General features: G+C 38.2%; 1 protein-coding gene across 2 annotated transcripts in view; it reads right to left on the bottom strand.

Annotated features, from left to right (window-relative positions):
* The window catches only part of CDKAL1 (CDK5 regulatory subunit associated protein 1 like 1), a 392,981-nt gene that overhangs the window by 320,939 nt on the left and 49,457 nt on the right, over positions 1–22,585 (bottom strand). For both annotated transcript variants that reach the window (XM_031049673.2, XM_005149870.3), the window contains one exon: positions 9,407–9,491. In XM_031049673.2, the coding sequence (XP_030905533.2) occupies positions 9,407–9,491 (85 nt within the window). The remainder of the gene's footprint in view (positions 1–9,406; positions 9,492–22,585) is intronic.

Genomic DNA, 22,585 nt, shown 5'->3' with positions numbered 1-22,585 from the left:
TGCATTAGCTATTTAGCACTAGTGTATTCAGAATGAGGCCAACTTTGGTCGAGAGAAATTACTGTCCTCATTCTTCTTGTTTTAGAACTGTTGAGACACTTTCTAATAGGTTTTAACATGCTTTTCATGCAAATGCCTATAATGCAAGATCAAGCCAAACTTTTGCCATGCCTCAAAAAAACCTCTTCTTTAAAACCCTTGATTAGGTAACAAAACAAACCTGAAACTTTCTAGCCCAAAACAGTGCCTCCATCTTCCTAAATACTTTTATTGTATCTGCCCCTGGCCTGGGCAAAGATGAGGCAGCCAGAACTATGAGCCCAAGAGGAAGAACACATTCCCAAAGCAAGCCTGCGGCCGAATAGCACGAGAAATGCTGATATATGCTTCTGATAGTTTTATTATATCAGCTTGTTGGACAGGTTTCCTAAAACTATGCAATTTTACCAACTCTGAGAGGACAGGAAAGAAGATAACTGAAGATACTGAAGATACAGAAGATAATATCAGCAATGTGGTCTAAATAGAGTTGGATCCTCTTTTTAGTGTAGCCCATTTTCTTAAATCAGGTTTCAGATGTTTACATATGCATGCAAGTTCTTGCTCTAAAATGCTGAAAAAGAGTAAGTACAGCTGTCAGAGGATGCGGAGAAAGGTGAAAGTGTAACTCTATAAACTACCAGGGGAGCTGCACTTTCCAAATCAAAAGCTTCCCTTCTTTACTGCATCCCTGATATGTATTACATTTCCTTTTTTTTTTCCCTTTTTGTTTTCTTCAAATAAAAGTGTATCTTCTATGTTTACCAATCACCTTAACTGATTTTCAACGTCTGTAAACACCAGGAGCCTACATAGCTGGGGACCTGTAACTACAACCCAATCAAAGAGTTCAAATACAGATATATGAGGTCTTGAAACAGTTGGCCTCTCATGTGCAGGTAATATTTTCTTCTTTAAAATGGCAATCGAATATACATCAGTCCTTAATGATCTAGCTCAAGGCTTAAAGAGTGCCTGAAAATTAATTAGTCCCCTAAAGCATCCAAAGCTTAATAAGCACTGTAGACTTAAAGGCACTGCACTATCTAACCTCTTGAAGCATCAATATCGTAGAGTACTTCAAACAGTCCCAAATGTCTTGATATAAAAGTCAAAAAGATTTCCAGGATTGTGTTTAAAAGTTGATTTTAACAGGCACTGTTCTTGTACTAGATTATGGTTTAGTTATTTTTACCCTGCTAAATATAAAGCTAAAGTGCACACAAGTTTATAACTCAGGCTTTTGCAAATCTCTGCAAAATGCAGCCATGTAACACTTGAAATCACAAGCAGTCCATAATCCTTTTATCTTCTAAACACTATACAATGGAAAACACTCAGTTCTATATGCTCTGCTTTTTCTCTGCATTTTATAACATCATGTCAAGCAGCTTTTAACATTCTCTTACAGCAGAGATGGCTGCAAGAAAAGGAATGCACTCAAAAGCGGCAAAAAACCCTTCTACTATCAAACATCATTTAAATCATAGAATCCTTCACCAACTGCTATGTCTTCCATCAACCTCAGACAATAAGATAATGGATGTCAATATTCAGTATGCTTAAAAATGGGGGGAAAATAAAAAAAACAAACTTACCAAATAAAAAGTTTTTAAATGAAGACTTCCAGTTCTTTAAAATTTTTGTTTTAAGCATATAAAATCCTTCTGTAGCATTTGAAACCCAGTGATCACACTATGCTCCATGGTAGAGCTTAACCAACTGTGTAACAGTGAAACTAGTGTTGCTCAAGCTGAGAAACTTTAAAGTGTAAGATGAACACAGAAATGAAGTTAAATGAAGTAGTTTGCAATATGGATGATCACAGCTACACAAAGAAAAGAAATCTCAAATGCTGAAGTAGAAACCCTTTCTAGAAATTCTTCCCAGGAAAAGGCTGAACCTCAAAAATATCTTCTGAACACAACAGAAGAATTCAGTGTTTTCAACTAGTTCATTCGTACACTTTGTATCAAAGAAACTAATTCTGGTTAATAATGTGTGATTGCTGAGATCTTAGCAGATGTCACATAACTAAAAATGTAAGTATTGTGCATAAATCTATCCCAATCAAGGCTTTGATGAAGCAAGTGCAGCAGTCCCATAAGTTTCTCCAGTTGTTCCCAGAAGATAACTGTGATTTAAAATCCTATTTAATAGATTTATAGCCTCTATTCTAAACTAACTCCCTCCTATTACATGGGGGAAGATGTTTCTCTTGCACAGTGAATCCAGCATGTATCTTGAATACCAGCATTTCCGCAATCTGTGAGCATGCGAGCCTTTCATCATGCCAAAATAGTAATGTTTTCATCAGTGTTATCTGGACTAATTTAGAGGGTCTGAGTAAGAAGAAATATTACTGGCTGCTTCTCTTAAAAAACAACCTGAAGGGAAAAGTTTCCTCCCACTTAACAAAGCTTGTTCTACAGGCATTTTTACTTCAGAAAATTCAGCTCTTCCTGAATTTCTTCAATAAAATAAGAGTAGAAAATAGCAGTACTTCTAGCTACAGTTCACAGTCCTGTTCACACACACTGAAAGTCATGGCATGACACTATTTCTGTAAAACTCAATACACAGTAAGACTACGACACTCATCTCAAACACAGTAGAAGCGATCATCTTACACTAACAAGATCTACAAAAAACTTTGAAATACTTATGTTTTCTCTTCCAGAGGTATTTCACAGCTTAAACCTTACTGTAGGAACGGTATAAGCAAATGTAAATCACAGTCTAATTTTACACTGGAAATGTATCAGTAAAAGCAAAATGTGTAATGCTACTTTAAAGAAATTGTTAACACTATTCTAAGTCAGTGTGCAATTTTGGATTTTGCTCGATTTGCAGAACGCATCATATAAATTACATTCACGAGCGTTAACACAGCAACAAAAAATTTTCTTCCAGGATTATTTTTACTTCCAAAGATGACAAGCAGCAGAAAGTTATTATCTCTGAACAAGCTCTTGTATTTCTTACAGAGTAAGCTTCTCCTGTAACTTAACATCAACACAGTTGTATCCAGTGAACAGAAATTCTGTAGCATCCAAAGGTAGTCATGCCTTTTACTCTTCAACTTGCTCCACTTGGACCTGAGAACCTTAAACAATTTGCATGGTTTAAGATCAAAGTCCTGTCATACTAGGATTTCAGCAATATCCCACACATAGTGCTTATTCGTGAATTGGTGAAAACTGAAGCCAGGACAGAACTTGAAGCCACACAGCGCTACTTCAGTGCTAAGAGCCTCCACATTTCTGTCACAACTCATAGCTATCAGATAGAAAAGGACTGAATACACACTGGAGCACATCTTAAAGTGAATGCAGCAACAGATACATAAGAAAATGTGTTAATAGTATATATTAATTATACATAAGATTACTATGGTGGTCAAATTTACTCCATACCATGAGACAAGCCATAAACACCTCAACAGCATAGCCACATCTTAACTTTCCAAAGTATAAGACCCAGAATCTTACCCATAATGCTCAAACCAGAAGGGAACTCCTGAGGAAAAGACAAAGTCCCTTAACATAAAAGCAAGTTACCACTCAGAAAAGGATCAAACAAGGAGGAAGATGGCTGGTTAGAAATACACAACAGTCTCTAAAGTTTCAGAGACCATGAGGAGAAGTGGGTTAGGTATCTGATATTTTAACAGGCAAGAAAGAGTATCAGAGCACATACAAATCAGTGAAGCATAAGACCAAAGAATAAAGTAACTTCAAAGGAAGTGAGCTCCTCTAGAACATGTCCTTATGCTCAGTTCTCTTCATCAAACAGCCTTAAAAGATTTACTGTGATTTACTTAAGGTTAGCAGCTTATTTATTGAATCCTTACTCTTGCTGCTGCTAACAGCTAGATTTTAAGAAAGCTACTTTTGCATCAGCTAAATGATAGCAGAAAACTTTAGCTGACAACCTTCTACCATTAAAAAAAAAAGGCAAAAATAGACTGAGACAATAAAACAAACCATCACAGAACTACCCAACACCCCCAAAAATTAATAAATACAATGACATTTGGAAAGATAGAGGATAATTTACTTAGTCTTTATTATCTATACCGTTTATAGAATAGCTATATACATATACACTGAACTCATAAATTGGTCACACTGACAGATTATCAGGCTCAGAGCAAAGATATCATTTCAAAACATTATCATCATAAAAGTGATGTGATTGACTTTTAAATATAGACTGTGGACTACCTGTTAGAAAGTATTATTTCATTCTGAATTCTAAGGCAGAATAAAATAGATGCCACAAAATATTATAAGCAAATATTTAAGTAGTAAAAGCCAATATAATGTTACTCCATACTACCTACAGGCCTTCAAACAGAATAATATCCTAGCTCTGTGCATTCTCAAGTGCAAAGCCAGCTCAGATCTCAGGACAGGATTAAGAGTTTTCAAGGCACAGCTGTCCTACAAGGACAAACTCCATCAATGAAACATTCCAAGCATTTTGCTGCCTTTAGCACAGGACTCTCCAAAGTAACCTTGCTATACTGTATCTGACTAGTAACTTCAGAAAGAAAATACCTGCCACTACTGAAAAAAATAATGTGTAAGGGAACACATCCCATTCCATAAAATATCATTAACTAAAACACACAAAAACCCAACAAACCAACCACGGCACCAACAGAACCAATTGTGGCAACAGACAAAACCTACTTCCACATAAGGTAAAGGTCCTTGAATCCAACCCACCTCAATGCACTTGATTCCACAAAATTGATTTGAGGTACTGTGTCCTCACAGTCATTCTGTTTACCATGACACCTCGAACAATGTGTTTTCAGGGCACTTTCTGTATAAATAGCATAGCAAAGTTGCAAATGGTTGTGGCTTAGGTTGTCAGGGTTTTCTGAATTGTAACTTAAAATTTAGAACATCCTTCTGCTTAAAGGAGTGTACACAGGTCAATTAAAAAGCACGAGATCAAGGACCAATAAATTAATACTCTATCTGGGACTGCAGTCATTCATAGACACTTAAGACCCTAAGAAGGGGTCACTGATGTAGAGAGATATTTTGCATGATACACTTTCCCTTCCCACTGCTTTAGCAATAGTTCAATACCACTAGAAAAAAAAAACAAACAACACTAATCTGAGGGATTCAACATTCCTGAATCTTTCCAAAAATTGTTAATTCTGAGGAATGTTCAGCAACTACTTTACTAAAATACAGTAGGTATATCCATCAGCAACCAAAATAAAATCCCTTGACAGAACTAAAGCACTTCTTTTCCTTTCAGGAGAGAAATTCATTGCAGGAATGTATTTCTAAAAGCCACCACAACATATACACCAATAGCCACATCTTTACAAGGACATCTAGCTCACTCACAATAAACACTGAGTTAACCCAAATGAATAATTTTCTTTATAGAGTTTAATATCAATTTTAAAGAAAAAGAGATTTTAACTAATGTAATGTGTAAGCCTCGTGAAGTTCAACAAATGGATACTGCAAAGTCCTGGCCCTGAGGTAGGAACAGCCCCATGTATCAGGACAGGCTGGGGCTGGCCAGGTGGAAAGCATCTTGGTAGGAAGGGCCCTGCAGGTCCTGGTGAGCACCAAGTTGACCAGGAGGCAGCAATGAGCCTTTGGGGCAAAGACGACCAACAGCCTCCTGGGCTGCATCAGGAATTGCATCACCAGCAAAGGGAGCTGATCCTTCTCTGCTCTCAGAATGGCAAGAGCCACATCTGGAGCACTGGGTGCAGTTCTAGTTTCCCCAGGATGGGTAAAACTCAGACGAACTGGAAGGGGTTCAAGGAAGGGCTTGAAAGGCTCAGAGAGCTGGACCTGCTCAGCCTGGAGAGAGAAAGGTCCAGGGAATCCCACAATGTGTATTAAACACCTGATGACAGTGACTAGCATTTCAGTGGTGCTCAGCAACAGTGAAAAGGCAACCACGAAATTGAAATACAACACATGAAGTTTAAACCTAAAATAACCCTTTTTTACTATAACAGTAGCCAAATAATGTAATAGGTTGCTCAGATCATTTGTGGAGTCTCCTAAGGATACTCAAAACCCACCTGCACACAGCCCTCAGCCACCTGTCTAGCTGCCCCTGCTTTGAGCAGGGTTCAACAAGACAATCTTTAGAGATCCCCAACAACCTCAGTTGTCAGATTCTGTACTAGTACTATCTATATGCAGCACTACTTATACTACACTGTTACATCATAGAGACAGAGACATAATTCATTAATCTCTGTGTATACCATGTGACAACTGAGTACTTATCAACTGCACAATACATACACCCACGCTCACTCCTGTGCCCTTGTCTCCCACTTCCACCTCATGTTCTTGCTCCCGCTTCCAAGAAGAACACGTTCTTATTTCGTAACAGCTGCAATTTGGAACCATTTAAACAGCAGACCATCTCCTGCTCTTCCTACCCCAAGGTAAGATCCTGCCAAAACCAGCTACTAGCAAATCTTTCATCACAAGTGTCTTCGGCCACAGGTTTACATGCACTTGCAAATTCTGGGAGGCTAGGGGATAATGCACGTTTTGTGCAAATTTAGCAAAATATTAAAACAGAAGAGCAGGGTTACTGGAGCATCAAATAGGTTACTACATCAAATAGGGACTGTTTATTTGCAGTGTTATCTGCCTCACTTCTTAACGTTAGGTTCTTCCTTCTTTTACTTCTTTTTACTTGTTCAAGGTATTCTTTTTCTGTACCTAGCTATTTACTTTACGCAGTCATCTTAAACTTCATAAACTTGCTTGATGGAAGCTACCTACTTCAGGTTATTCTATTTACTACTTTTTCTTGAATTAACCTCCATTTTCTTTCGAATGATACAGTTATTATTTTTCAACTCCATCTACTGATTATACTGGAAATTCTTCATTACTATTATCTACTTCACCCTTTAATCTTATTTTACAATTAAACAAGTATTGTAAAACTGAGAATAAAATCTGCACAAGAAATGCTCTCAATTCCCATCCATAAATTATGATTTTAAGCAACTCTTTGCCCTCCATATCATAACCCCAGCTTAGCACCTTCAACTTCACTGGTACTGAAGAGCAGTAGACTACTTCTAAGAACTATACAAAAAGGCACAGAGATTATACTGTCAGTCAGCTCGCATCAGCTATATATGCATCTGTCCATCCAGTGCAAAGATTCAGAGTTTGGGAGTAATTGTTTTTAAAAGGATGTCAGATAAAAAAAGGTTGAACATACAGGACTTGTACAGTTCTAACACATCCCTTGGTACATGCCACTAGTGAAGGATCAGCTTCCCAGTCGTTCTTCAACCATCAGCATGAATACACTGTCACTAGTTTGAATAAGTGCATTTTAAAATCATATATGCAAGGAAAATTATATAGCAGAAACTGTTACAGAAGGCAGAGAATAAGCAGAACTGAAATACTTCTCCCAATTCATAACTGTGTATAGTGAAATTCAGAATGTTATATAGCACTTCCAGCCTGAATTTTTTTTTATTTGAAAGAATTTTACTGTGCTGAGTATTAATTTTTCCATTCAAAGCATGTTTGCTTTGACAATCCACTTATTAAATGTTTAATCTGTTACTCAGTCGTAAAGAACAAAGATCTCCATAGCTACCAACAGGCCATTATGATAGGATATAATGGCAGGCAGTTTTCTATCACCCAAACTTCAAACACTGGATTTGCTGCTGCGGTAAAATAATAGGTATTTAGGACAAGTTGTGTTCTGTAGTGATATAAGCTTTCCTCACTGTTGTAAACCCAAATACAATTGTAGTTGTTCTTTTCTGAGATGGATGTGTTTAATCTTTCGGTTCCAAGTACCATGAAAGAGCACTACATATGGATCTCTCCCCTATGCTTAATGATAATTATAAAAATGGTCAGAAACAACAATGAAAGTTGGCCTTCTCCACGTGAGGAACTGCCAGGATCTGAGAGCAGAGAAAAACGATGTGTGCTTCAGGAAAGCAGTGAGTCTCAGCAAAGAGAAAAAAGGTGCAGAACAACCAGAATATCTGTGTCAGAATAGAAATTGTATAGGGAGAAATAAAGAACAAGAAGAGTAAACTCAGGCAAATCACATCAGGCTCATTAACAGAGTGACAACACAAACATGAAGTTCCAAGAAATATTTTGGTCATTTGCTTTTAGTTAGACCCTCTTTCTTAACCAGCTCTATTCTACTGGTTTAAAGGACATACACCATACCACATCAATTCTGGCACAGGATTAGTAAGATAGAAAGATGGCCGCAACTGAATTGGAAAAGATCTTGTCATCCATTCTGCTGGCCAACACACTGCAAGTATTATGGCAATAGCTTTTTTTTTTTTTGGCACCTGTAGAAAGAAGCCCCAAAAGCCAGTGTCATCATTAAGTGCAACACCAGCAGTCAGGAAGTGAAGCCCCTAAGGGGCGGAGGTACCTTCTGCTGTACCACCTACTAAAGACAAACAGTTTCTGTTCCAGTTTATAGACCCTGGATGTTATTAGTGACTCCAGCACTGTAAGCAGATTGCTTATATCCAGCTTCTGTCTACCTTCTGAGCATGCTTATTAAGAACTATGAGGTTTGTTTTCTAATCAAAATGAATCTCCACCAACAATGCATCCTCAGTGCACCACACTGAACAAATGACAGCATAAACAGCCACACTTGTTTACTGAAAGTAAAATCTACAAGAAACACACCACTGTATTTATTTATACTGGGCAACCATGGCTGTAATTGTACAGATTTTCTAGTTCACTCTCGTCACAACTGCATGCCTGCTGAAGTCAGAGGCAGAAGTCACTACCATGTCATACTTTCCAACATCATCAAAATGTTACAAAGAAATCATAACATATTCTTTGCAAGACTTCTAGTATAGGCTAATCAGTTCACCTTTTAGGAAAATGAACAGTGAAACAGTTTTAAATATGTACCTGGTACCCTTCTAATTGGAAAGGCCTGGTTATGTAAAAATTAAGTAGAGGGGGAAAACCTAACAATTCACATTTTGGGGAAAAAAAAAACAAAAACACAAACACACTTCCCCCCTCCAAAAAAAGGCCCACACTTCAGAAAAGTATTACAACACTGTCTTAAGAAGTGATAGAGAAGCCCCTATCTAAATAGGGCCAGCAGCTCTCCTAAATAAGTGTATTGATAATCATTTGCAAATTGCAAAACCCACACTGCACCTTACAAATTCATTCTAGAGAACTCACCATTGTAACGAACTCAGAACACTTCTTCTCTAAACCACAAAATCACTTCTAGATTGAAAATGTGAAGCTTTTAAAATGAAAGCATGCAATATTCATTCATAATTAAGTATCTTTTTAGGGAAACAACTTACTTGATTGAGTTTCTGAAGTGGTCCTCAGCAGGATTTTTTACTGTACAACTGTTCAGCAGCCATAAATCTGCTTCAGCAGAGTTGTCTAGAAGACAGAGAGATACAAATCTGTGTTAAGAATTACCCAACTTGTTAACTCCTACTTTACATCATACCAAAAAAACCCCGAATTAATGTAGCCATTATCAATAAGCTGACTATTTGCAAAACAACTTCATACTCAACATTTCAAACTGTTGCATTCTTAGAAGGGGACTTTTATTTGTTTGTTGTTTGGATTTCTGTGTTTTAGAAAAAAACAAAACAAAAACACACACGAGCATTTCCATGTGGGACTTCTGGTGGGATTTTGAGGTTGGTTTTGTTGGGGTTTTTTTGCAAAGGAAGAATGAACAGTTCTCTCAGTTTAGCCAAAACTTTGCATTTCTTACTCTTTTCAGCAGCATAAAATGTTTCCAAATTTAGCTCCATAGCCATTACCACATCCCACATGAGATCAGGAGACAGGGATGCAGAGGGGACACGACTAAATAACAGGCTGACACTGTCAGTCAGACAGGAGGCTGGGAATTAGCAGCAGGAGTTTCCATAGGAGTCATCCATCACTGTAGAGCATAACAGTTTTCAAGTTAAGTCATTATTCAGAGGAGAGATGCCTTAATGCAGAAAAATTCTAGGCTTGGTTTCAGTTCCTCCTTGTACTGTGGTCTCCACAAGTGAAGGAAGAGATAGCTTCACTGTGACAATCCTTCTTCCTTAAAGCTAGAATAAAACCCCTTTCTTCAAAATGGCATTTGAAATACCAACACATTTAAGTTTAGGAAGATCTTACACAGTAACCCAACAGGAATCCTTTCATATAGCAATTTGGATTCCAGGATATATTAGGTCCTTGACTGGGAGTCTGCAAGACAACAACTGCAACACTTAAACATATTTCACACACAGAAAAATATCTCCCAAATACATTCAAATTCATTCCTTCACAGGTTTCATCATCTGCAGAGCAGAGGGTGTGGAATAAAGTCTCTTCATGATAAAATCTTTCAAGCAGTTTTGAGAAAAGGAATCTCATTAATGTTTACACCTAAAAATCATTTAAGAAAAATAAAAGTGTAGTAGAGGCTTGTCTTCTCCTTACAGCCACAGTATTATTTGTTCTATTTCTGTACTTTTTTGTATTTCTATTAACTCTCATTCTCTTTTATGAATCTATTTACATACAAATTTTGATTTTGTGGATACATAAATACACACATACATTTCTGAGTTACATTTATTAATAAGTGAGTTCATACCACAATTCTGCAAAATAACTGAATTTTCTTAGTTCTTCACTGCATTGCTCACAAAGTATTACATGCACAGGTGTAGATTCCTTATGATCTACTGTATTTTCTCAATCAAATTTCAGTCTTAAAAAAAAATAAATATTTGTTTACCAACATGGAATTTTCTTATTTCCTACAATAGGTTGCATTTACAACCTGTTGGGCATCTACAGGTTTTACATTTACATTGTGGGACAACTTGTCAGTGGTTACATTCTGCTTTCAGAACTTTTTATGTACTTATACTAAATGCAAGGCCTTGATGGACATGCTGAAGCAAACATGGACCAAAACACCAGATCAGAGCTGGCGTGTATAAACAAGATCCTGTATAAACAAGGCTTCGTAATTACTAAATATTAAGCAACAGCAGGAGTCAGGCTTCTTTACTTGGGGCAGGGAGATTGGAGGGACTGGCTACATGCATATATACCTTTATATATGTATGTTAATCAGTGTTCTGACATGAGTAGTTGGTAGTGTTCAGCTTGTGCCCAAAGAAAGAGTAAAACAGCTCTGACTAATAAGCTCAGGCTTCTAACTACATGCCTGCACGGGCAAGGGCAGACAGACCCAACAGTTCTCTGTTTATACTCCAGGAAGACAGACAAGAAGTATTTATGTCTGGATGGTAAACAGTGTATGAATATAGCACTGGGCCTACTAAGGCAGCCTGTGCACCCCTCCTTGGAAGGTCTTCACCTTCCACCTTTTCCATCCCTAGCACCCACCTTGTGAAGTCACAGGAAAGCTAAGATTCATTCATTCAGCAGCCTAAAACCCATTGTCAGCAGAAACCTCCATTAGACCATAAGGTTTTGGAGAAACATCCAAGATTTCAGTAAAAAAAAAGAGGCTTGATTTTGGGAACCCACAGATGTGACTGAAGTGGACAACCTGAGCTTCACAGAAGGTTTTCCAGCAAGGCATATATACTGTGTACTGTGACAGGCAAAACTGAAGCAATAACCAAAAGCACAGTGAAAATCAATTACAGTCCTGAATACAAGATACAGCTGCCCTTTTCTATACCCTGCAACAAACTTGTTTTAGAGGATCTCCTTTCTTCTCCTTTTTTCCATATATGATACTTTTTAAATTATACTTCTAAAATGATATTTTGCTGCTCACCATTTTTTCATGAGGTACTCCAACATTTTCCTGTATGTTAAGACATTTTTGGAAAAAAAGTTATGTCAAATCAGCATTGTACTCAATGCTCAAAACCATGGCCTTTTTGCATTGTGACATCTTTTCCATAAAAGAAAGGCTACACTGGAAGTAAACCACAAAATCTATCATACTCTTTGCAAAACAACATAAGAGTACAAAGAAACCTAAAGGTCATGGAAACTTCTGAACACTTCAGTTAATTGGGAAGCTCTGGAAAACATGAATTGGCTGCATTATGCAATACTAAGAGAATAAAATAGCAAGAGGCTGAAACAACAGCATACCTACAGAGGAAAACAGTATTTACAATTCTTTTCTAATAGCATTTTTGGTTTGTTATCATTTTAGGAATCATAAATCAGCAGAACCTCTTAGAACTGAAGTGATATTATGAGTTGAAATTTGAACAGTTGACTTTGTCTTGCCCTGGTGATTTAACTGAAGCCTTTCTTCTTCCAATTCTTTTTCCAAAACTTTGTTTTATTCCTGTCCCCTCTTAACCACATCTCCTTGAAAAATCAAAACACACACAGAGCACTGAAGTAAAAAAAACAGATAGTGAAGCCCTAAAAGAACAGCCCTTCTTTACTTTCCACAGCACATCACTCCTCTTTGTACCAAAAGAGCTGATTTGCTCATCACTGCTTGCTTAAAAAACATGCCTCATAATTTCTATGACATTCTTTTAAATCCTGTACATCCATCTGTGTAACTTCAATCTGCAAGATCTTTCTCTGTAATCACAGAAGGCTCTCCCACAGCCTTTTCTTCCAGCTCTCCTTATCCTTCTAAGCTATCGGCAAGTCTTCCTTCTCACCCTTTCTGATTTTCCTTCTAACTCCCTCGCACAACAGATATACCTCTAGTTTCACTGTTTTCAGGCCCTGCAGTACAGCCTTTGTTCCCATTTATGGGCCTCTCCTTTAATGTTTTGTACTATGCATTCTCCTTTCCAAAACAGCTCTGCTTCCTTCCCTCAACTCCTGCTTGGCATTTCATGCTCTCAAGCCAGACCCAGTAACACCCAAGTTACGTATCTGGAGCATGTGTTCACAAATGGGCTCCATGTGAATTGTCTTCCCCCAGAAAACACAAAAATCTAAGCATGAGGACATATCACATCCAGTTACAAAAATAACCCAGCATCTTGACTGGAACAAAGTTACCAAACTTCTTATTTTCTTTCAACATCCCTGTGTCACAGGAACCCACTCTTGGTCCTCGGGTTACTGAAATTAAGTGCTGGTTAATTTAATGATTTCCTGGGCCACTGGGCATCAAGGAACCTCAGCAAGCATTGGGAAAGAATCTCTTTTAATAAATATTAGCTCAGAAGTGCTGTGAGTCATCAGTGCAGAAGGAAGGTACATCTTTCTCTGGGGACACTAACTTTGGATCGTTGATTCTAGACAATACACTTTGCTTGGCAGAGGAAAAATACACAAGGTTGAGAAGAACAGGAGAAACCAATTTATTTATTTAAATACTTGCTTTTGCTTTCCAGACCATTCTTTGTGTCCTGGGTTCAGCAGTAGCAGTCATTTTTCTCCTTCTTAGTAGCTGGTACAGTGCTGTGGTTTTGACTCTCAGCTTGAGAACAGCACTGATAGCACTGATGTTTCTAACTATTGCTCAGTAATGTTTATTCTGACCAAGGACTTTGTGAGTCTCATGCTCTGCCAGGTAGGAGGGGAAGCCGGGAGGAAGCAGAGACAGGACACCTGACCCAAACTAGCCAAAGAGGTATTCCATACCACAGCACAGCATGCTCAGTATATAAACTGGGGACAGTTACCCGGAAAGGCTAGATCACTGCTTGGATCAGGCTGGGTATCAGTCGGCAGGCGGTGAGCGCTTGTATTCTCTTCCCTTGTTGTTTCCTTTATCATTGTTATTATTGGTGGTAGCAGCAGTGGTTTGTGTTATATCTTAGTTACTGGACTGCTCTTATCTCAACCCGTGGGAGTTACATTCTTTTGATTCTCCTCCCCATCCCTCTGGGAGGAGGGGGAGGAAAGGGACAGGGGAAGTGAGCAAGGGGCTGCATGGCTGAGTTGCCAGGTGGGCTTAAACCAGGACACCTTGGCACACATAATACTTAGTTACCATTTGCTAGTTCACAGTATTTTGTATCAGAGATAGTCAATGATCAACTTTCATATAACGTCTTACAGAAAAGATTCCAAACAAACAAGCATTTTCCGCTTGTCTCTTCCCTCAAAAGCAACTACAAATCAAAACCACAAGTTGCCATGAATTTCCAAATGGCATTATGTTTGACGCCACACTTATCAGCTCCCACCTCTGAACCTACCATGCATTGATCAACAACAAAAAACACTCAGATGCATGCTTAAAGTACTAGCTTTCCAGATTACAAGTGGTTTTCAAAGGTCCCACTCATCTCTTATGAGCAGTAATAGGATGTAAAATATAAAAGGGTCAACTTGACTGCAACATGACTTCTGTTTTCCCATTGAATTTCTGAGATACTCTGGTCATAAGTCACTTCATCAACTATTAATGAAAATGCAACAGCTTGGTTCACCCTGTGAATATGTTATTTAAAGCTCCATGAGGGAAGAGAGGCTGCATATGTGATAATGTGGACAGGTCTTCATTTAGAAGAAAAAAAATAAAATAATAATTCTCTTGCCTCTTGCCCTAATTTAAGCTGCAAATATGCAAAGCTATTTTTATTCTTCATTAAGATTTCCATTACTGAGGTAATTGCACAAGTAAGCTTTTCTGGTTTTCTGCTGGTTTTAAGAAATTGAGTATTTTTAGTAAATTCATGTAGACATCTCAACAGCAGCTACTGCTGAACTACAGGTAGTTTTATAAAGCCTTCCAAATCAGGATGCTGTGTGCACTAGCAAAGGACATTCTTTTTCAAGAGTAGCAGGTAACTGCATTTAAAACTGTAGTACCCATGAGGCATTTCAATAATTTCGTTTCAGGTTTTACTCCTCCATTTTAGTGTTAACTTTCCAAAGCTCACAACTACCACATCTGCAGACGCTGAACAGTTCCTACTTCTTCCAACCAAGAAAGGGACCAGTCATTTTGATGTCTTATTTGCTTGATATCTTTACAAATCAGAAAAAAAAAAGCAAACACAAATAGTTCAGCTATGTCTGTCTTCTACTTTGGGTACAATGTTGTGTGCCACAAACATTTGAATTTGGGCCGGATTTTGTTTTACGTTCTACACTTCCACGTGTCTTGTCATACAGCTCCTATATAGGCATCTTGAAGGATCATTTACCAGTATAATCCATGACCATGCTCTAAACAAAGCTTCCAATAGGACATGACCTTTTTCTCACAGCTGTTTGCTGATATCTGATAGTCTAAGTTCTCTCTGCACATGGTGCTATACACCAAAGGTGGAAAAGGCAGCCTGAATTTTAGCTTATTTTGTCAAAATAAAGACTTCACTGCTTTGAGAAAAGTGGATCACACAGCTATTCCTTGAACAAAGCAAGACCTTAAAACAAGAAAGGAGAAATCTCATTGCTAGATAAGAGGTGTGTCAGCAGAAAGCCTAAGCATAGCCAGGGTCTGCTCAGCACAGCACCACCTGATCTTAAAGGCACACAAATTATCCTGGGCAGCAGCAGATGGAGGTGCCATAGCATGGTGCTCTAAGGTGGGCATTTCATCCTGCTCTTGAGCACAAGCATGATCTCAATGGATTCCAAGAGCCAACTAACTGCTCCTTTCACTTCACTGAAAACTTGAAGATCAGTGTAAATACTTTCATTATGAAGATTAATAATGAGTGATTTATCAATCTCATAGGAAAAGTCCCACTGCATTAGAAACAAGGTCAAGAAGACTGTTTTAGCCAGACTTCACTAACATGACATTCAAATTCTCCAACAACTCATTCTGATGATTAACACAGGTAGAATTTGTTTTGTTGACAGAATTTGGAAAAATCCCAGAAACTACTCCTCCTCCTCCAAGTCCTAAGCACGCTTAATCTCCCAGAAATAGCACACACACAGTATGATTCAGTGCTTTTTAGTCTTTGTACTCCCTGAATACAGCTTCATACGCAAAACACCAAAGTTATTCAAATGAGCAAATGCAGACTGACTGCTTCTATCTTAGCCACTAACAGTCTGGTCAACCATCAACAACAGAAGCCTTGCACAACACCATACAACTAAGGTTTCAAAACACATTGCAAATATTAAGTGATTTACCTTCAACACCCACTTACTAAATATGCACCCAGCCCCACATCAATTCCTTTTCATCTTACAAGTGTAGACAAGTAGTTTCAGAGTTCCTATAACTTGATCAAACCATGCAGGATGTTGATACAAATAAGCCAAGATCCCAAGTCATCCCTGACTTCTGGCCTGTTGCTGAACACAAAGTCATTGCATAGATTCATACGCACAAGCTATTTTAGTCTACATTTCTAATTATTTTTTTTAATTTACAGTGATATCCAATAACTTTATGGCAAGTTTTAAGCCATCCCCAGAACCCAGCCCTTTTATAATTTGGGTAGCACAGAGCAAATCAACAGAAAATACTGAACGCTGATCAAACACAGATCACAATAGTCCTAAATAATAGTACTCCAACACAACTCTTGCAGATGTATTACCAAGTATCTTAGAGGCCAAAGACTAACTACTGCCAGAGAAGGGTTACAGCTGACGTGTGAGCTCCAGACAAAACTCTAGCTTTCATGGGGCTCACTGAAAAAAAAAAACCCAAAACACCCCTGTATTCTCACTTTTGGTACAACACTTCAGAAATCTCCACTTGCATTACCCATAGTCTCAGTGTAAAACTTACCGGAATTAAGAGTATTTGATTACATTTTAGAGATCAGAGTTGCTAAACAACTGGTAAAATTCAAATGAAACTGATTGATGATGATGAGACCTGTAAGACACAAAATGCAAGTCAGAAATGTTGCCTAAGCTATTGATTTGGGAACATCACATGCTGTGATGTTTTCTACAGTAAAAAACAGATCAGTTGTAAAGCATAAGCAGCTGATTTCATATGCTGACAGCAAAGCCACAGGTGAACAAAAATTGAAAATTTTATGTTTTCCTTTACATGTCGTATGAGTCCATGTGAATTCACTGTAAACAGTAATAAATATTTCAGAATCAAGAAAGGTTGACTGGAATCTGCCCTAGGAAGATCATTTTAACCTCCCTTAGGTGTAATGCTCTGAGAAGTCTCACTTAAACAAATGCTATCTGCAGAGCTAATGAATTGTTAGCAGCTTTCCCCTTTTTCCTGTATTCAGCTTTCCCTTGTGTTGGAAGGGACATTAAAGATCATCCAGTTACAATCCCCAGCCATGGTCGGGGTACCTTCCACTAGAGCAGGCTGCTCAAGGTGCTCCAGCCTGGCCTTGAACACTGCCAGGAATGCAGCAACCACAGCTTCTCTGGGCAGCCTCTGCCAGGGCCTCACCACCCTCACAGGGAAGATAAAAAATTTATTCCTAATATCTACTCCAAATGTACCCTCTTTCAGTTTAATGCCTAAAGTGGGACCATAAATGCATAACATTAGTCTGGAGAGCAGCTTTACTCTACGATTTTTTTTACTTTTTCAGTACACCTATTCTGTACAAGTTGGCCCATGGCAGTGAACTTCTTCACTCCCATAACTTCCTAATCTCCATTTTCACAAGAACCAGGATTATGTTTCTGCTCTAGTCTGCAAATTAAAGCTGAATTTCATTCCTGTATCTGTTTCACAATCTTTTTTCCTCTAAATTCTGTCTGCATTAAGTTGTGCCTAGAAGCAATTTATTGATTTCAAATGTCTTGCTTCCACTTATTTCTCTTGATACCTAATGCCACAGGGAATATGGATTTAGGCTCCATCTATCACTTTTAAAAGAGTTAAATATATAAGCTATTTGAGCCAGATATGTCCAAACACTTATTAAATTGTAGCTTCTGGCTATTTATTGACTTTCTCAGAACTACCTTCACACCTCATCTATTTGCTACTTTATCAGTTTTCTGAAAAGCAGTAGATATGGGCTTAAAGTACCATACCCAGCAGCCAGATAAGCCTTTACTGTGGTTAATTCCCAGACATCATCCCCAGCTCAGATTATCAGCAGAAATTAGTGTGTGTGAAAGCTCCAGACAGAACACATCAGAAATTAAAGTTCACTGCTCACACACAGAACTGATAGCTGCAGTGCAGCAATCAGCAGTGTAAGCTTCTACACAAAATCCCACCAACAGGTTTCAACTAAGTAGTCCTTAAAGGGGTTGAGTATTTCTCTACCAATACAGAGATAACCATTACAGTCTCACATAATTTCACTATCCTGTCTCTTTCCAATCTTGATTGCAGGTTTAGTTAATATTCTGTTAAAGAGCCGATTTTGTTAGGTTCCTGTCGTTTGTACAAAAAAAGTCCTACAACAGAAGATACTCTTTCAGTACTAGTAAGTCTGCATACAGTAAGACAAGCCTATTTTGCAACTTTCAACAGCAAGTGCCAAAAGTTCAAGTATGCCAGTTTTGCATAGGGAATTGTGGCTTTATGGCTCCAAACAGATCCAATTTCATCAAGCACAAACCAGTACACCACTAGTTTGAGGCACCAATGTGCGCATTAGTTAATGGAGCAGAAGCTCTCAAAAATAAAAAGATTATTTTGACAAACAAGGTGGTGGGGGTGGGGGTGTTGAGGATCATTTTCTCATCTTGTTTGGAAGCAGCATCTCAAGGTATCAAGCACTGTCACCAACAGTGATGTTTCTGTATCAAAGCACACAGTGTTGTCTAGCAGTTCTTCATTTCCTTCAGGGAAAAGGCAGGAGACCTGCTAGAAGAGCTCCACAGGCCAATAACATAAGGAGTCAAAGCTCCCTGTGTTGTCTTCTCCTCCCCTGCCCCAGGGCTTTGCACTGTGAGTGTCCTTCCCACTTTGGAGGCCAGGTGAAGAGTAACAGCAGAAAACCTACATTTCACTATACAGCTCAAAGGAGCCAAGATATTTCAGAAGCTATTTTCACCTTTCTTTTTTCAATAGAGTGAAGATACTTCAGCATTCTTACTTTTAAGACTTCAAGACCTGTAGTTATCCACAGTTTATTTTACATTTTCTATTGTGATCAACCTGGTCTAGTGGAAGGTGTCCCTGTCCATAGCAGGGGGGTTGGAACTGGATGAGTTTTAAGATCCCCCAAACCATTCTGTGATTCTATGATTCTATCTTTATGTAAATTTCTTTGTCCATGTTGATAGCTGAAGTTTAATCTGCTATCTCACATGATTACTATTCTTCCTTTGTATATGTGTGTATATATACATATATATATATATATATATAACTTATGACTCTACTGCCTTGACAGCTGTTTTCATTTAGCACGTTTTCTAATTTACCTTTCCTTTGTTTTCATAGAGGAACCACAGGGGCCAGAGGGAGCTATGTGCAGTGTATGGACAACTGACTAATACCCACACAGAAGGAAGTGCCGGATGGTACTTTAAAATGTTAACCACAGTCTTTCATTAATAGATGTTTAGAGTCTCTTTTGATAATTTATTTCACAAACCAAACAGTGTAAGCACTGACCTCTACAGATAAAACTGAGGCCACAATGGAGAGAAAGGGGTATATAAATGTAATGGGAACAGGGAGGAAGCAGCTGTAATTGAGAGGACACAAAAGCAGTATACAGAAAATTCAGGAAATTAAATCACTAAAAGCACTGCCACCCTCAGGACAATTTCCAATTGTATTTTTTCCTGTTGAAAAGCACAGTATTTGTTACATCATGGATATAATCTGTCAATGGTTCTTGTTAAAGATAACAGAGCTTTATCACCCCCTCCCCCCCAAAAAAAAAGTAAAGTTTGTTTGAAGTTTCTGCCAAACATAGCTTAAAAATAAAAAAAATAAAAAATTGTATTAAAACTTACATTAACAGTAAATTCACAAAATAGACACCACAGCACTCTACTTGTTACAGGATTTTAGTAACAATCCTCACTGAGCCTTGCAAACATATGCAATGTCTTTTCCATTAATCACCTGGCATCTAGGACACAATGTTGGAAGTAGCTTTGAAAAGATACCTTTTGCCAAACCTTACTAGCTGTAAAACTGAGAAAGCACCTACTTCAGTGCAGAGGTTCCTGTGCTGCCCACTTCAAAGCTTCTACCAGACTCCTGCTTTCAACCCAGGTGCTTTCAGGGTCCACCAGCCCACAACCCCCTAGCTGTGCCAGGGCTCCCAGATTCTCTCAGTTAGAAAACTCACTTTCAGCTCTGAGGGCATCAACAGACTTTGAAAAGTTCTATTCCAAGCTCCATGTCTATGACTTGGATCTTGAGAACCTCAAGATAAATTCCAAACATCTGTAGCCCTGAGACTTCCCGAAGCAGGATGACTTCAGTTCTTCTGGACATTCCAGCCTGCAGGCACTCTGCCCTGCCTGTATCCCAGGTAGGAGGTAAAGTCACCAGCTGCCCTTACATCCAGAAGTTCTACACAGCCTGGAACCATTCATGCCACCTGGCCACTGACAAGGAGGCTGGGGAGCCCTACATGGACAGCAAAGGCAGTTCCTGACTTCACACAGACGCTGCCATACCCATGTAACCCCCCTATGTCAGAATCACACCATAGTGCTGTTTCCTGAACAACACTGCCTTAACTTCTGCTTTACTCGCAGGGGAAAAAAAATAAAATATACATATTTCTTTTGTGCCCCAACTAAGTAGAAGGTTTTTTTACATTTCTTACTAACAGTGAGTGATCTACAGTAGGTCCATTTTCACAGCGCTACAAATGCTCACTTTAGTGAATTGCTGTGTTTTGGTTTAAAATGAACAGAATTTTATTTGTATTCCTCATGCTGAGCCATGTGTCTTTGCTACAGTCTGTAGTGTCTTTAAATTCTCAGTTGGTACAGGATCAAAATAATTACTACAGTTGCTGTATTTGATTTTAAACTGCACACATAGTCCAAACTCCCCAATAAATGTGACCACTTACACACGTCAAACACAATCAGATCCTCAGACCAAGCAAACACTCAATAGGCATAATTTCCCGAAAAATGTCCTGCATGAAAGCACATTTATTATTCCCAAGTTAGCCCATGTGATGAACAAGAAACCAAGTTATTCCGGAACAGACAGACTGAAGAAACTGGGTTTTTGAACACTAAACAAGTAACTTGTAACCAAAAGTTTGCAGCACAGTCAAGATTCTTACAATATTCTCCATTTTTGCTGAGGAACTTGAGACCCAGCATTGCACTTACTTTCCAAAACGGTATTTGGCCCTTACTGAAAATTATTAAATCCTACTCAAAACCTTGAGTTACTTCCTCTTTTTGTTCCCCACTCTCTTTTTACTATATAATACACTTTTTTTTTCCTTAAAAATAAAACTTAATATTAAAGCACAACCTTACTGGGTGCCATAAAATAAGCATCTGACTCACTTTTCTCTCACTTTGATACACAACATCTGTTGAAGTGCTATTGGTAATTATTACAGATGTATTGCTTCTCCATTTTTAAACATTATTTCTAGACACTTAATTGCTAATCTAACAATTTAGCTGTTTGAGGAAGCTTACTGAAGGCCTCTATCCCTTCAGGCTGGCCATAACTTAAGAAGTTCCTGCAAGGCTTAAGCTATTCAAAAAGTTAGGGTATGCACTAAAAAGGTGCAGATCTCTCATCATTACACTCAGGCTGAAGGATTTAATTAAGTAGGGGTCGTAACTGTGTGTTAAAAATCAAAGATGACACCAACAGCTTCTGAATTTTCACAGGGCCTGTGTTTGAGATTTGGCAGGAAGCAGAATCAGCTTAAGACCATGTTTAGGAAGCACACAACTGAACCATATAAGGGTACACATCTTTCAACATACTAATATCCACAAAAAAGCCTGTACAAAATTAATTACTATAGAAAGTGCCATTAGAATGTATAAACAGGCATACTTACTGACCAATCCATTTGAAACAGATCATTAGTGAAATAGATAATTAAATTTAATTGCTTAAATCCATTTACTAAAGCAAGTAGAAGCCAGGCATAATATTCCCCTTTCACTGACACACAGGAGTCTTCTGCAAAGTATGAAGAGTTGAGTAACCAAAACCTGTAAGATCTGTCAAATGCAGATATTCTGTATATCACACCCTCAGTTTCACAGGAATATTTCAGTTTCGTCATAGGCATTTAAGTGGTCTCTCTTCTGTTACAGAAGCAAATTTGGTAGACACTATTAGAATGCCTACCTCAAAGGGGAAAAAATTACTACACCTCTTTAAGCAAGTGCCTATTTAACACCAATCCCTCCGAAAAAACAAAGTGCATAATTCCTTTAAAAAGTCACTATTTGTGCATGTTTAATACTTCATTTTAATACACACTCCAAATAACATGGTACCAGAATCTTCCAGTTGCCTTTGTTTCCCTATTCAGTAATTGCACATCCAATGTCTTTTTACCATGCATGAAAATATTCAAGGAATTTTATCAGAAGTAATCCTAGCCTGCAGCTGATATTTGTTGTCTGTATATGGAAAAAATTTAATATAAGAACAAACAATTAATACATGTCAGTCTAGAGGTAAACTCCAACATGAGCTGTAAAGTTGCTTTGGTTTGGGGTTTTTTTTAATCTCCTTA

The sequence above is a fragment of the Melopsittacus undulatus genome, chromosome 1 (assembly GCF_012275295.1).
Source record: "Melopsittacus undulatus isolate bMelUnd1 chromosome 1, bMelUnd1.mat.Z, whole genome shotgun sequence".
NCBI lineage: Eukaryota > Metazoa > Chordata > Aves > Psittaciformes > Psittaculidae > Melopsittacus > Melopsittacus undulatus.
Note: the sequence above shows the minus strand (reverse complement) of the source record. Positions and strands in the feature narration are given on the sequence as shown.